General features: G+C 40.5%; 1 protein-coding gene across 2 annotated transcripts in view; it reads right to left on the minus strand.

Annotated features, from left to right (window-relative positions):
• Positions 1-6,378: 6,378 nt before the first annotated feature.
• The window catches only part of EFCAB6 (EF-hand calcium binding domain 6), a 110,909-nt gene continuing 101,307 nt past the window's right edge, over positions 6,379-15,980 (minus strand). For both annotated transcript variants that reach the window (XM_063446717.1, XM_063446716.1), the window contains exons 29-31: positions 13,437-13,621; positions 12,147-12,296; positions 6,379-6,921 (exon numbers count right to left, since the gene is read on the minus strand). In XM_063446717.1, coding sequence (XP_063302787.1) covers positions 6,799-6,921; positions 12,147-12,296; positions 13,437-13,621 — 458 coding nt within the window. In that variant the 3' untranslated portion in view covers positions 6,379-6,798. The remainder of the gene's footprint in view (positions 6,922-12,146; positions 12,297-13,436; positions 13,622-15,980) is intronic.

Below are 15,980 nucleotides of genomic sequence, written 5' to 3' on the forward strand. Positions count from 1 at the left end.
TTAATTCCGAGAGCGTGCACTATATAAATACTAGTCGTTATAATAAAAATGTTTGTATTATATCGCTTTGGCTGACCTCTTCTCAGCTTGATGAATAATTGATGCTTTAGTCAGAATATGGTCAGTCGCAGAGGATTCTGGGTAAGAGCTGCGGTTGAACACATAGTCTTGAATTGAACCATTTTCCCCCCAAAATAGTAATAAACATGGTACAATCTTGTCCTGCTTCTGGCTGCATTGCCCAGTGCCGCCTTAAATAAAAATAGTAATATAAAAATATTTATATCACAGTAAATGAGAGCATAAACATACATCAAACAAACAAAAGACACACTTTCATTTGAATCTGTGTGGCCAGGAACACGTTTATTCTGATAATATTTGGTGATTTCATTAATTACTGGTAACCATTTACAAAACTGAAATGATCATTTAAAACAAGACCAGAATATGTTATCTACACACTGATTTCTAGACACATTTATTGTGCTTTAAAGACATAGTGCGGGTTTTATCGACCCCTTCTACTACATTGAATTCCTAGAAAAGGGGTGTGTGGGGATATAAACAGGGGGGGGTCAGTTGACTTGGAAAGTAATCTGTCTTTCCTTAAAACATCTACAACTATTTGACATTTTAATTAGGTGAGCAGCAATATCCAGTTAATTGAAATGACGTATAAAGTCTCTGTTCCTGGGGACGAGGGGGTGCGTTAATGCTGAACTGGAAGTGGGGAATGCAGGGTTAGGTGATTTCTATTGGAAGACAGTTTGGATCATGTGTTAAAGGATTGGGCTTCACCGGGGTATATCCATACATTTAGGGTTTAAATGGAGACTTACCTACATGGTGTCTTATTTGTTGTTGTCACAGCTGGGAAGGATCATCGCCAGCAGAAGATTAATAGGTCAAACCAGTACAGTTGGTATTGGGGAGACGTTTCAGACCCCTAAACCATTTCAGCTTGCTGTGAATAATGTGTATTTTTTCACTTTGCATACAGTGCAGATTTTAATAGAATTTGACACTTTTACAAATGTATTTTGTTACACTCCCCTGGCTTTCAATCAGGTAACCTGTCCTGTTACGTCCTGGTTTGTTTAGCTCAGTGGTGATAAACGCAAGATCAACCGTTGCCCAGAGCACCTGCCTTGCAAAGACTTCTCATTGAGCTGCATTGGGAAGACTGTGATTGGACAGACACAGAAAGTCTGTGCGGGGTTAGAAGGGGAGGGCTTGCAAAGCTGTTTTTAGATATGCCCTCAGTGAAAAAAACTCTTTATTAAATGCATAGTGTAAATCTACTAAATGGTGATTTAAAAATTATTATTTTTTAGTCACACTCAGTTTGGCTGTTTTAGCCTTAATGTTGCCAAATGCATTTCAGTTCATTACATTTCAGAGTTTGGTGAGCATCCCTCCCACCCACTATAGAAGGTGACCACAGAAAAGCATACATTGAGGAGTCTCTGGAATGTTAAAATGAGTGTAGGACCCACCGATATTGGGGTACTGTGACATAGTGGTGGGCTAAACATTTTTTTCTTTTTTAATATGAGACAAGGAAACCAGCAAGTCTGCTTCCAAAGACGTAATAGTTCTATATCCATACACGAATTGTACACCGCTTTAACATTAGCCTGTATTCTATGCAGAGGGAGTGAAATAGTTAAACTCGGAGCCTCCAAATCGCATGCACCGTGCTGTGCGTATCTGCAAACTGTTCTGAATAAAAGCAGTGACATATTTATATAAAAATAGTTTTCTAGCCACCAAACTCAATCCAGATGGAACCAGGCAATTAAAATGCAAATGTAACACGAAAATTAAGAATGTTTAACACACCTTCTAAGTATATACTAGAACTTATTTAATGCAGCAGGAACGAGTTGGAACATAAAAAATACCTGCAAGGGATTTATTCACTAAGCCGTGTTTTATGGGGGAGATAAAAGCCACGTTTCAAATTCTACCACAAAATAGCCCAAACTGGAAACCGGTTTCCACTTTTAGAGAGTTGGAAATTTAATGGATGTTTTTTTTTTTTTTAAATTGAATAAACCCATTTTGGCTAAATCTTGAATTTCTATCACATTTTTGCTAATTAAAGCTCACAGGTACTTCTGGAAACACGGTCCATTGCAAACGTTCCTGCATTTTATAAAACCCATCCAGAAAGAAGGTGCAAAAAGAACTTTAAGGGGCTTTTATTCAATAAACATTGCACTTAACTGAAAAGCAGATTGAATTATTCATGCAAAAATATCTGATTTGGTCAAATTCTCCAACTCCCAGTAGCCCCAGCTTGGTCCCTTTAGCCTGAATGTTGCAGTTTGTATTTTCTGTTGGATACAATTTAATGTTTAGTGTATAAACCCCCGGGTTGTGTTCTCTTTCTGACAGTTCCAATGTATGGACGTGTTGATACACTAACAGAAATTCACAGCAGTAACAATAATAGAATGAACACTAGACATTTATTATCTTGTATCCTTTGAGTGCCGATGAATTTTCTGCATGCTGTGTCTAGCGTGATATACGTCGCCTTTTGGTTTTCACTGAAACACTATTGGAGATATTTTACGGGGAGTTTGTTTGGTATTTAATCTGAGATTTGTGTTTTCATGGCCCGGATAAGACAGAAACATGAAATGCTCATTTAATTATAGTTTTGGATGCCCTACGTGAGGTCTATCATTATTCAACGCACGCTAAGATAAAAATCAAGACGTCAGCCATGAAATGTATTTCTTTATAGATATAATAGAAGCCTATCGCAGTGAGAACAACATTAATGACTCAAACACGAAGAAAGGGATGTTCCTTTGAGTTGTTTGTAACAATCAGATGGGTAGAACAGATGCTTGGTGATAAAGTCCATTTAAAATTGATGTTTTTGTTAGATTGAGTGCTAAATGGATTGCTGAAATAACTGCTGATGAGCTCTTACCGGCAGCCAAAGCTTCTCTCTGCTAAGAGTGACAGAAAATGTTTCATCAGAATTTTTAAAATATATTTTTCTAAACCTCCCCCTCTCCCTCCCCCCGAAAAAATTTATTGATGCAGAGAGTTCTGCAAATTGCAATGACTGCATAATTATGTCTGTCATTTTAAAAATGTTAATGGGTGGGATCTAGTAATATTAAAAAACAGGTCCACAAAGTCCAAGGGCTGTATGTATTTAATATATTATATTATAAAGGAATAAGTGTTTATTATATTACATTATAATGCATATTCCTTGGGGCCATATACTGCAAGAATTGCCAACATTTTGACTTTTCTTTAGATGCCTCTGCTTACTTCAGACCTCTCCAGGTCTCTGTGCCCAATTTAAACCTTTCCAGATCAATGTGACCAGGTCAGATCTTCATAGATGATGTCTCTGTCCGCTTTAGACCACCTTAGAACTCTCAGCCCAGTTCAAATCTCTCAATATCCATCTGCCCATTCCAGACCTCTCCAGATCCCACTGTCAACCTCGTACCTCTCCTGATCCTGCTGTCCATTTCAGACTTCCCCAGATTCCACAGTTCATCTCAGACCTCTCCAGAACTCACTGTCCATCTCATACCTCTCCTGATCCTGCTGTGCATTTCACACATCCCCAGATTCCACTGTTCATCACAGACCTCTCCAGATCCCATTATCCATCTCAGACCTCTCAGGAACCCCTGTCCATCTCAGACCTCTCCAAACCCACTGTCCATCTCAGACCTCTCCATCCATCACAGACTTCCCCAGATTTCACTGTCCATCTCAGACCTCTCCATCCATCTCAGTCTTCCCCAAATTTCACTGTGCATCTCAGACTTCCCCATATTCCACTGCCCATTTCAGACCTCTCCAGAACCCACTGTCCATCTCAGACCTCTCCAGAACCCAGTGTCCATCTCAGACCTATCAGCTTTAGATCTCTCTCTGTACACTGTAGTTTTGTATTTTCCACTTAGAAAACTGACCAATTCAAACCCTTGCCTTCTTCACTCCCCTCCAGTTCATTCTACCCATTTCAGGTCCCTCCACAAGCTCTCTTTAATCCCATATTCCCAATAGCTGGGACGTTGTGAGCAACATTGCTTACAGCTTGATTGAAACATGATTTAAATTCAACGGGTTTAACTTTTTTAATAAAATACACAAACACACATTGTTCTTAACATCCTCTACTTTCATTAAACATATTTTGCATTTCCATGTGTTATGTGGGAAAGGGATGTCAACATGCAACATCAGTACAAGAAATCATATACGTTAAATTAATATTCAAACAGTGTTTCAAGGAATGGAATCAATTCTATCATTGAAAGAATTGTTTTATAGTCAATCTCGCTTTCTCTGCAATGCTCTTCTATGAGTTAAAAAGTGATAAAAAATACACCAAGTGGCAGGCTAGAAATTTCTGCTACCACCCCCCCTCCCCCCTCCAAACACACACAAAATGATCTGTAAGAAAAATGTTGTTTCGTTCTCCACAGAAACGAAGAGCTCGCTATGTTCTGGTTTGGGATAGTGCAGATACCTGTATTTAGGCAACTTAATGATTATACGATACGCCGTACAACCATTTAATGCTTCAACAAGTTCAATTTCAAGTCTATTACTTTCTCTTATGCACAGAAACATTCTTTTTCCCCTGAATCCAGACATATCTGAAGCTCATCTTATTGTGTAATGCATGAACTGGTTTAGATTCCATTATATTTAAATGATACATTCCGATATAAAAAAAACACAACTGCTTATTAAACTGGAAGGAACTATCACAATCATGCAATCTAGCGTTTATATAGAAATCTAATGCATCTGTTCTGTGGCTTAAAGGGACACTCCACTGCCCCCCCCAAAAATCAGATATATAGATATATCTCCTATAAAAACGTACATGCATTTAAATCAGCATTTTTTCATTGTGGTTGTATCTAAAAACAGTTTGCAAAACCTGCAGTTCTCTTGTCTGCAGCCTTTGCAAACCCTCCCCTTCTAACCCCGCCCAGACTTTCTGTGGCTGTCCAATCACAGCCTTCCCAATTGTGTCTCTAGTAAAGGTAGCTGCGTGGGGTTGTTGCTTTGTCAACATAATAGATGTTTTTAAAGAACAGGCTGGCCCTTCTCAGGAGTCTTCTTAAATACGATATAGTAAAGATTTAGTAAATTACAACAGAATCTACTCCAGTCCTGGCAAAATGCATTAGAGGAGGAGACATAGGAACAGTATTGTGGTCATTGATTAAATTGTCTCCCATTATGATCTTGATGCACGTTGTGGGTGGGGTTTCCAGGCTGACTGACAGGCACAGAGGCTGTTTATTAGTTAAATGACAGAACAGAGATTCTAACAAGGATTGACAGCGAGGCAATATGGAGGATCCCAGTTCCAGGAGAGCAGTAAATACAGTACCGGGAATTCTGGATTTCATTACAATTTTTTCAAATTTATGGAGCAAAGATAATGTTAATTCATAAAAAGTAAAAATTACATTTTAAGAAATTGGAGGTTAAAGGAAATATCATTGATTTCTAATGTATTTACGGATTAGACTGATTTTTCTATCAAAGCGATAGATAGATTGATAGATAGATAAATTGATAGATAGATAGATAGACATATTCTGTGTTTGATCTAGGGCTCCCTAAGAGTTATCTAAATGGTGCTGATGACGGATTTTTTGCAATATGTTTGTAATGTCGCATTTGCGAACAGATAGTAGACAAATCTGATTAATTATTATAGATTATGAGCTGTTGATAGAAGAATGTTATCAGTTGGTTTTGGAGTTCAGCCATTTATTTGTAAACAAGACTACAATCGAGTTTATAAGATGTCTTTCAAAATATGGACTAATACATTTTGAGAACATTTTTCAGATTTTGGTGTCTGAATGTCACCATATTGTAGTGAATTATTTTTCATAAATCAGATGAGGTGAGATTCGGACTTTAGAGAATAAACCCCCATGTTTCGAGGGGTAGCCAGTCACTGCTTTAGCTGGTTTTACCTTCATAAAGAATGTGTAAATTAGTTAAGACGACCAGTGTACGTGATTAGTAATAACTATTTATGCTTCTTATTCAGTATGCGTGAAGTTTCTCCTGAGCATGAGCGGTGTCTATATAGGGAGTATTTACTATCAGACGCTCAGCCAATCTCAGCGTCCGGCTGGAAATAATTCCTGCCTACCGTATATGACATCACTGCCCAGTCATGCTATATATGCTAGATGACATCATTGCGCTGTCTGCGGCTTCAACCAATGGCATTTCAAAGGAAAGAAAAAATAAACTTCTTCACATGAAATACAGTAAACACACCTGGAACCTTCACTCTTTACACAGTACATTTTATGTTGTAATTACAATCATTAAGTACGTTACATATTGTAAGCTGAGGACAATACAGGAAAATGAGGATCATATCACATGTCATTAAGATTGATTTTTTTCCAGTTAGTGTGTTACATTGTTACAGTCTGTGAAATTCATTCTGATAAGTTTACGTACATTCTTCTCGGACTTCATTCGTGGTGAACTAGAGCTCATTATTTGTGTCTTGTTAAACTAATTAGGAGAATGGAGGCAGACGATCTCCATTAGCATCTAATGGAATAGCCGGGACGCTCGGCTCAGTTGCTGATGTTATTTATCTGTCTGCAGTTTATGAGCTGTGGCCAATCTTAATACAATCCTGGAGTTATAATAATTTATTTCTTAATTCAATCAAAAATAAAACCAGCTTGCAAGTTACAAACAAACCACAATATACAAAATGCACACAAAATCTAATGCTATAAAAAAGTTCTATCTGAGGAATTCCCTCAGAAAGTCATTGTAAGAGATTTTTGATGTTAGATCTTTGTCAAAGTATCCGACAATATGGAAGAATTCATCTTCGGAGAGATTTATACCATATTTCTGTAGGACCTGAAATAAAGAGAGGATATTTAACACAAATCGTCGGAGGCCATGGGGGTAGGTGATATTTGTAAATTCAGTAGTTTTTCTCTTGGATACATGATTAAAGCAATCCTGTCACGTTTGACTTTTTCATCTTGAAAAACAGGTAATGACTGCAAGATATAGATATACCCGACATAAAGTCAGCACTAGTAATTCTATATAGATCCAGATTCTTGGCACAATGTGGCCAAATGTGGAGCTTCCTCTGGGAAGTGCGGCCTTTTGAGGTCTGTCATCTCACAAAGCATGTGTCAGACTGATTTCTAGAGGTTTTCATAGACCCTCTACGTCGCTGTTACTGAGACATGGTATAATGAGAAAAATGACTGGGACATAGCAATACCAGGGTACTCTTTATATAGAAAAGACAGGGAAGGCAAGAAAGGGGGAGGGGTGGCCCTGTATGTAAAGAATAGCATAAAATCTAGCCTAATAAAGGTTAGTGAGGCGAACATAGAGTCAGCTTGGGTTACGTTAGAATTTGGTAATCACACAGTAACTCGTGTAGGTGTGATTTATAGGCCCCCAGGACAAATTGAAGAGTTAGATAATCTACTAGTTGAAGAAATAGCCAAAATGACAATGAAGGGGGAAGTTATCATCATGGGTGACTTTAATCTTCCTGATGTAAATTGGAAAACAAAAATAGCTACTTGTGCCAGGAGCACACATATTCTAAACTCCCTACTGGGATTGTCTCTAAAACAAGTCGTTGAGGAGCCAACTCGTAAAGAGGCCATACTAGATTTAGTGTTAACAAATGGAGATTTGGTATCAGATATTACTGTAGGTGAAAGTTTAGGATCCAGTGATCATCAGTCAGTGTGGTTTAATATAAGAACAGTGACTGAGTCACACCACACAAAAACAAAAGTTTTAGACTTTAGAAAAACAGACTTTTCCAAAATTAGAATATGTGTAAAGGAGTCATTATCAGACTGGAGCAATTTAAATGGAGTCCAAAAGAAATGGGATTATTTAAAAGTTGCACTACTGAAGGCAACAGAAAATTGCATTAGGCTTGTCAGTAAAAGCAAAAAATTCAAGAAACCACTGTGGTACTCCACAGATGTAGCCAAAATAGTAAAAAACAAAAAGTTAGCATTTAGTAATTATAAAAAAAACCCAGAGTGACGAAGACAGAATGACCTATAAGATTAGGCAGAAAGAGGCTAAGCAAGTTATAAGAGCGTCCAAATCACACACAGAAGAGAAAATAGCACAGTCAGTAAAAAAGGGGGACAAAACCTTTTTTAGATACATAAATGAGAAAAGAAAAGTAAAACAAGGATTAGTTAGATTAAAAACAAAAGAAGGAAGGTATGTAGATGAGGATAAAGGTCTAGCTGACTGCCTCAATGAATATTTTTGTTCGGTATTTACAGATGAAAATGAAGGAAAGGGACCTCAGTTAAGAAAAAGGATAAATGAGTCATTTATTACACGTGAGTTTACAGAGGAAGAGGTTCTATTTCAACTGTCAAAAGTAAAGACAAATAAGTCAATGGGACCTGATGGAATACACCCAAAGCTATTAAAAGAGCTTAGTGGTGTACTAGCAAAACCATTAACAGATTTATTTAACCAATCATTGATAACAGGAGTAGTCCCAGAAGATTGGAAGTTAGCGAATGTTGTGCCCATTCACAAGAAAGGTAATAGGGAGGAGTCGGGCAACTATAGGCCAGTAAGCCTAACTTCAGTAGTGGGGAAAGTGATGGAAACCATGTTAAAGGATAGGATTGTTGAACATCTAAAAACACATGGATTTCAAGATCAGAGACAACATGGGTTTACTTCAGGGAGATCATGCCAAACTAATCTTATTGATTTTTTTGATTGGGTAACTAAAATTATAGATCAGGGTGGTGCAGTAGACATTGCTTACCTCGATTTCAGTAAGGCTTTTGACACTGTTGCACATAGAAGGCTTATCAACAAACTACAATCTTTGAGTTTGGATTCCAATATTGTTGAATGGGTAAGGCAGTGGCTGAGTGACAGGCAACAGAGGGTTGTAGTCAATGGAGTATATTCGAAGCTTGGGCTTGTCACCAGTGGGGTACCTCAGGGATCTGTACTTGGACCCATTCTCTTTAATATTTTTATTAGTGATATTGCAGAAGGTCTTGATGGTAAGGTGTGTCTTTTTGCGGATGATACTAAGATATGTAACAGGGTTGATGTTCCAGGAGGGATAAGCCAAATGGAAAATGATTTAGATAAACTAGAAAAATGGTCAGAGTTGTGGCAACTGACATTTAATGTGGATAAGTGCAAGATAATGCATCTTGGACGTAAAAACCCAAGGGCAGAGTACAGAATATTTGATAGAGTCCTAACCTCAACATCTGAGGAAAGGGATTTAGGGGTGATTATTTCTGATGACTTAAAGGTAGGCAGACAATGTAATAGAGCAGCAGGAAATGCTAGCAGAATGCTTGGTTGTATAGGGAGAGGTATTAGCAGTAGAAAGAGGGAAGTGCTCATGCCATTGTACAGAACACTGGTGAGACCTCACTTGGAGTACTGTACACAGTACTGGAGACCCTATCTTCAGAAGGATATTGATACCTTAGAGAGAGTTCAAAGAAGGGCTACTAAACTGGTTCATGGATTGCAGGATAAAACTTACCAGGAAAGGTTAAAGGATCTTAACATGTATAGCATGGAGGAAAGACGAGACAGGGGGGATATGATAGAAACATTTAAATACATAAAGGGAATCAACACAGTAAAGGAGGAGACTATATTTAAAAGAAGAAAAACTACCACAACAAGAGGACATAGTCTTAAATTAGAGGGACAAAGGTTTAAAAATAATATCAGGAAGTATTACTTTACTGAGAGGGTAGTGGATGCATGGAATAGCCTTCCAGCTGAAGTGGTAGAGGTTAACACAGTAAAGGAGTTTAAGCATGCGTGGGATAGGCATAAGGCTATCCTAACTATAAGATAAGGCCAGGGACTAATGAAAGTATTTAGAAAACTGGGCAGACTAGATGGGCCGAATGGTTCTTATCTGCCGTCACATTCTATGTTTCTATGTTTCTATGTATCCTGGTTAAAACTAAAACTTAAAAAAAATCTATAGAAAAAAAACACTGAGCCCTGGATCTCTCCATAGACTAACACTGAGCCCCGGACCTATCTATAGACTAACACTGAGCCTCGGATCTCACTATACACTAACACTGAGCCCCGGATCTCTCGATAGTCTATCAAAATATCCAGGGTTCAGTGTTAGTCAAACACCCAGCCCTGGATCCCTCTACAGACTTACACTGAGCCCCGGATCCCTCTATAGACTAACACTGAGCCCCGGATCCCTCTATAGACTAACACTGAAACCTGGATCTCTATAGACTACCACTGAACCCTGGATCTCTCTTTAGACTACCACTGAACCCTGGATCTCTCGTTAGACTACCACCCAGCCCTGGATCCCTCCATAGACTAACACTGAGCCCCGGATCTCTCTATAGACTAACACTGAGCCCCGGATCTCTCTAGAGACTTACACTGAGCCCCGGATCTCTCTATAGACTAACACTGAGCCCCGGATCCCTCCATAGACTAACACTGAGCCCCAGATCTCTCTATAGACTAACACTGAGCCCCGGATCCCTCCATAGACTAACACTGAGCCCCGGATCTCTCTATAGACTTACACTGAGCCCCCGATCTCTCTATAGACTAACACTGAATCCTGGATCCCTCCATAGACTAACACTGAGCCCCGGATCTCTCTATAGACTTACACTGAGCCCCCGATCTCTCTATAGACTAACACTGAATCCTGGATCCCTCTATAGACTAACACTGAAACTTGGATCCCTCTATAGACTAACACTGAGCCCCGGATCTCTCAATAGACTAACACTGGATTCCTATAAATATCACACAATGAAGGCTATGCAGAATGCCCGAATGTCATGTTATTTCAAATATAAATGTAGGTATTTCTGAACAGCTATCTGTACGATGAATCCAGTTTTTATTTTTTGGTAGTGAAAGGGTTAAATGCTCGTTTGTCAGTGATTGGGTGTGCCATGGAAGCTGGAAGCGGAGGTTTTTCTGTTATCATTGAAACGCACATAATATGATCGGTTTACTTCAGTGGGTTTTAACCCTTTAAGACGGGAACCTAAATGAAGTACATGGCATTAGCTTGGCGATCCTCTTTCAGCATTGAATTTGGTTTGTTTACTTCACTTGTAATAGAAAGTATATTATATTATTTATATTTATTATAACACCTAAGTTTGACTCGTCTCACTCCTTTGCCTTTTTAGAAGCGGTGCTGCTCTGGTAAACATTGTTTTCACTAATTACAAAGGTTAGCTCTACCTTTATGTAAAGGAATCCCTAGACTATGGTCGTCAGATTATTCCATCTTGGGATAATCCGGGGCACACCCCCCTGGGGGTGGCTCTGTCCCACGTTCTGAAAGGGTTTTATTTTGTTTGTGGTCTCGATCATGTTAAGCTCTGTTCTTGGTTACTGAGATCTGGGGACAGAATTCTGGCAGTTTATTCTGCTGTTTGCTACCATGGCTAACCAGGGATAAGGAAAATGTAATCATACTTACCATAAAATCCTTCCTGGCTATTACCCATGGCAGCATTGGTTTCCATCCAGTGCCTTTGAGTGTTATAGTTTTCTAGCTAAGACTGGAACCTATACATAACAAAATGCAAATTTCCTTTCCTTAATTAGCTATCGGGATGGACTAACCTACTTTTATGCTTACAGTTCCCTTAATATTACGAGTAGTTGTCAGAGACCTGATGTGAGTGTTTCAGCCAGTGAGGAGACTCTATAGGATGAAGTGTTAAGAAGCACTGGCCTACCTACGGTGTCTCCCGTCCGGAGGTGGGTGGGCATTGCTGTGCTGGATCCAGACCTGCTAACAAGTATGGTGTACCTTAACCACTTCATGACTGATCAAGACATGAAAGGGTTAATGCTCAGGATGCAATGGAAAATGAAGCAATATAATCTCTCTCTTGTGGTATAATGTTTTCTGAAATGAACATACCCTATCTCATGGCACGCTCTGCTTTTCCATTAAGACAGAGAAGTACAATTAAATGTAAAAGCCTTCTAATGACATGCAAATAAAGCTATTCAAGCTGTACTCTGATTGAACATTGTCTTCCAAACATCTCCAGGAGCCGCGGATTTACCTGTTTGAAATCTTGAATACTTATATATCCAGATCTCGTGTCATCGCAGGACAGGAACGATCTTCTCATTGGTCTCCAGCAGCTCAGAATTTTTGGCTCAATTCTCAAAAGTGCGTCTAGGAACAATGGATTGTGCATCCCTGAGCTAATCTACAAAGCAAAGAGAAAATTCATCCCATTGATGACCCATCTGGTTATAAACTTTTTAATAGCACCTTTTATATAATCAGTAACAGATTCAATGAATTGTGATAATTTACCCTTATAAATAGGAGATTTATCACCCATGGTCAAGCTTTCTGCGACTCCTCCTTTAAATTATTGCACTGACGTGTGATAGGTGTTAAACTAGGTGGCTCTTCAGCAGGTAGCCAGTACAAACCAATGGAAATGGTGACCACCTCCCACGAGGAGCACAGTTTGTAGGAAACAAGCTGCCATCGTAGAGCATTGAGTGCCTTGTGCAATCTGATTAACGAATAACTATCCCTGTTTAGGAAGGACAGTTCCTTTATGGGATTCATATGTCACTGTCATTCTACTCCCACGAACAGTACTAATGCAGAGTGCATGAGTGTAACCCAGAGCTCCACAGAAATAAAACTTACAGTAATATGCAGTGTGTATGACTAGCACAGAGCTCTACAACAATACAACTCACAGTAACATGCAGTGTGTATCACAGAGCTCCATAGCAGTAAAACTCACAGTAACACGAAGTGTGTATGACTAGCACAGAGCTCCACAACAATACAACTCACAGTAACATGCAGTGTGTATCACAGAGCTCCATAGCAGTAAAACTCACAGTAACACAAAGTGTGTATGACTAGCACAGAGCTCCACAACAATACAACTCACAGTAACATGCAGTGTGTATGACTAGCACAGAGCTCCACAGCAATAAACCTCATAGTAATATGCAGTGTGTATTATAAAAAAAATATATAAATGGCTATCTAAGAATTTTATGAAGCTATTTATAATACATAATATTCCCTTTGGTCACACCCCCCATAACAAACCATCTCTCTAAGGCTATTTGAGATTTTTGGAATGATTACGTTCAGATAATCTTCTGAACCAAGAATCCAATGACATGAATGGACAACCTGCTCTGGGACCTTAGGAGAACAGTTAACACGTATTGACGGACAGTCAATTGCAGAGTGTTTTGAAGCAGAGATAGAGCCAGGAGTAGTCTGGTTGTGCCAGGATTTCACTGAATTTTCACTCTGACATAACAAATCAAATCCTGAACCCAGAACCCCCTCTGTGCGCTGTACATACCGGGACCTGCGGCTTCTGTAATTTCATCCTTCGTAAAGTAGCCTTTTCTTGTGTCTTTGGCACAAGCATGATATTTCGGAGGAAATCAGAATAGGAGAACTTCCCATTTTTCCTTAAGTCATATTTTGTTGTTAACTGATCAAGTTCCTTCTCAGTAACCTCCAAATTAAACTGTTTCAGGACACCTGGGGGGACAGGACACAATGTTCACAATGTACAAACCTTTCCATAAAAAGAAACTAGGAAGTGAAATAACTACTTAATGCACATTTTCCTGATTAATAATGAATATAATAAGAATTAAAATGGATTTAGAAATAAGCAATAGACAGGGCAGAAGATTCATACATGAAAAGCTAATGGCGATTGCTTTAAGAGGGGTCATAAAATAAAACACAGGGACACACGAGGCACACATGCACATTGCAAAGTAAAGTAAATGTCATTCATGCATCAAAAATATCTATACCGTTCACACAGCAGACTGATCCCAAAACATGAATTATCATCCATCATCAAATACCACATCTAAAGGGAAGGGCTTAGAATGCACATTTTAAAGTAAAATGCTAATTTTACCACATGACAGGAGGCTTCATATTTGCATATCTTTCTTTACTGAAAACTCCAGCAGCATAGAAACAGTAACAACCAATCAGAGAAAAGATATGCTGCCCATAAAAGGGCCTGTCTATGACATCATTTCCTCTTTCTTTGCTGCTCCAGCCAGGGGTGTATCCTGGTTTTGTGCTGCCCTAGGCAGGACAAAACTCAGGCGCCCCCCTCACCCCCACCCCCCCCCGCCACCCAACCCTTCCCCCGCCTTCTAAATACACACACACTGACAGATACGCATCCATTAGCTAACTGTTAGCTAATGGATGCGTATCTGTCAGTGTGTGTGTGTGAGTGTATGAGTGTGTCTGTTAGTGAGTGTGAGTGTGTCTGTTAGTGAGTGTGTCTGTTAGTGAGTGTGTGAGTGTGTCTGTTAGCTGCTAACAGACACACTCACACACTCACTAACAGACACACTCACACACACTGACATACACACACTAACAGACACACACAGTCAGACACACACACACTCTAACAGACACACTCTCACACACACACACTCTAACAGACAAACAGACACACTCACACTCACTAACAGACACACACTAACAGACACACTCACACACACTAACAGACACACACACACACACACACACTAACAGACACACTCACACACTAACAGACACACACAGTCAGACACACACACACACACACACACACACACTAACAGACACACTCACACACTAACAGACACACACAGTCAGACACACACACACTAACAGACACACTCACTCACATTAACTCATTTTTTTTTTTTTTAATTTACCCCCCCAGCCTCCTTACCTTTGGGAATGCTGGGGGGGGTTCTCCCTCTCCCTGGGGTCTAGTGGGGCTGCCGGTCGGGCTGCTGGGCTGGTTGCTGGCGAGGGAGCACTTCCTCTGAGCTGTCTGCTCAGCTCCCTCGCGCGCCGCAGAGTGAGGCTGGGAGGCGGAGCCGGAATATGACGTCATATTCCGGCTCCCAGCCTCACTGTGCGGCGCGCGAGGGAGCTGAGCAGACAGCTCAGAGGAAGTGCTCCCTCGCCAGCCGCCCGCCCGCCCAGCAACCAGCCCAGCAGCCACCAGCCCAGGGTGTCTGTTAGCCGCAAGGCTAACAAGGCATTTGCCCTGGGCGTTTGGGGGCGGCTTTTTTTGCCGCCCCCTGGAAAATGCCGCCCAAGGCAAATGCCTTGTTTGCCTCGCGGCAAATACACCCCTGGCTCCAGCCATTAACAGGTCAGAGTATTTTGCCTTGTGCAAAGATTTTTACTGTATACCTGTTTTTATTTGTGTACTGTATATTTTTTGTATACTTGTGTTTATTCTTGCCCTGACTGCCTGTACCTGCTCCCCTCTCTCTGCTCTGTGCTCGTTTTATTCATTTTTCTCACTTCATTTTCCGGCGATCCGCGGGCGGCGCGGCTGTCTGTGCCACGCTCGCCGCACGGACCTGCCTCTATCTAGCGCAGGGTTATTGTGGGGTGACGGGTGGAGGGTAGCCAGGGCTTATTTGAGATTTTCGCCGCGTTTTTTCCTTGCAGACCGCGGCCGCGAGCGGGAACCCCTTCCCCACGCGGCCGGCGGCCATCTTGGATCTCGCGGTTATCGCGAGATCCGCGGCGGCCTCTCTCTGCGGTTCGGTACTCACCGACCGCCGTATCGACACCGGGGACCACCATCAGTGTGTCTCCCCGGTCTCTTTTCGCTCCCAACTCCTGCACCACATGCAGGGATAGTTCCTTTTGCTTTTATATGTTAATGCACTTTTTTCACTGAGGGTGCAAAATTCTCCACAACACTTTTTGTTTTCCTATAAGTACATCTGCCTCACTGTAAGGCAGGGGTTTGCATGCAAGCATTTGAAGGCTCATAAGGCTACCGTCCCCTCAATGTGACTACTATTAAAGGGACATACATACATATACACATATATATGTTATCACCCCT

This window comes from Pelobates fuscus, chromosome 3, assembly GCF_036172605.1.
Source record: "Pelobates fuscus isolate aPelFus1 chromosome 3, aPelFus1.pri, whole genome shotgun sequence".
Taxonomy (NCBI): domain Eukaryota; kingdom Metazoa; phylum Chordata; class Amphibia; order Anura; family Pelobatidae; genus Pelobates; species Pelobates fuscus.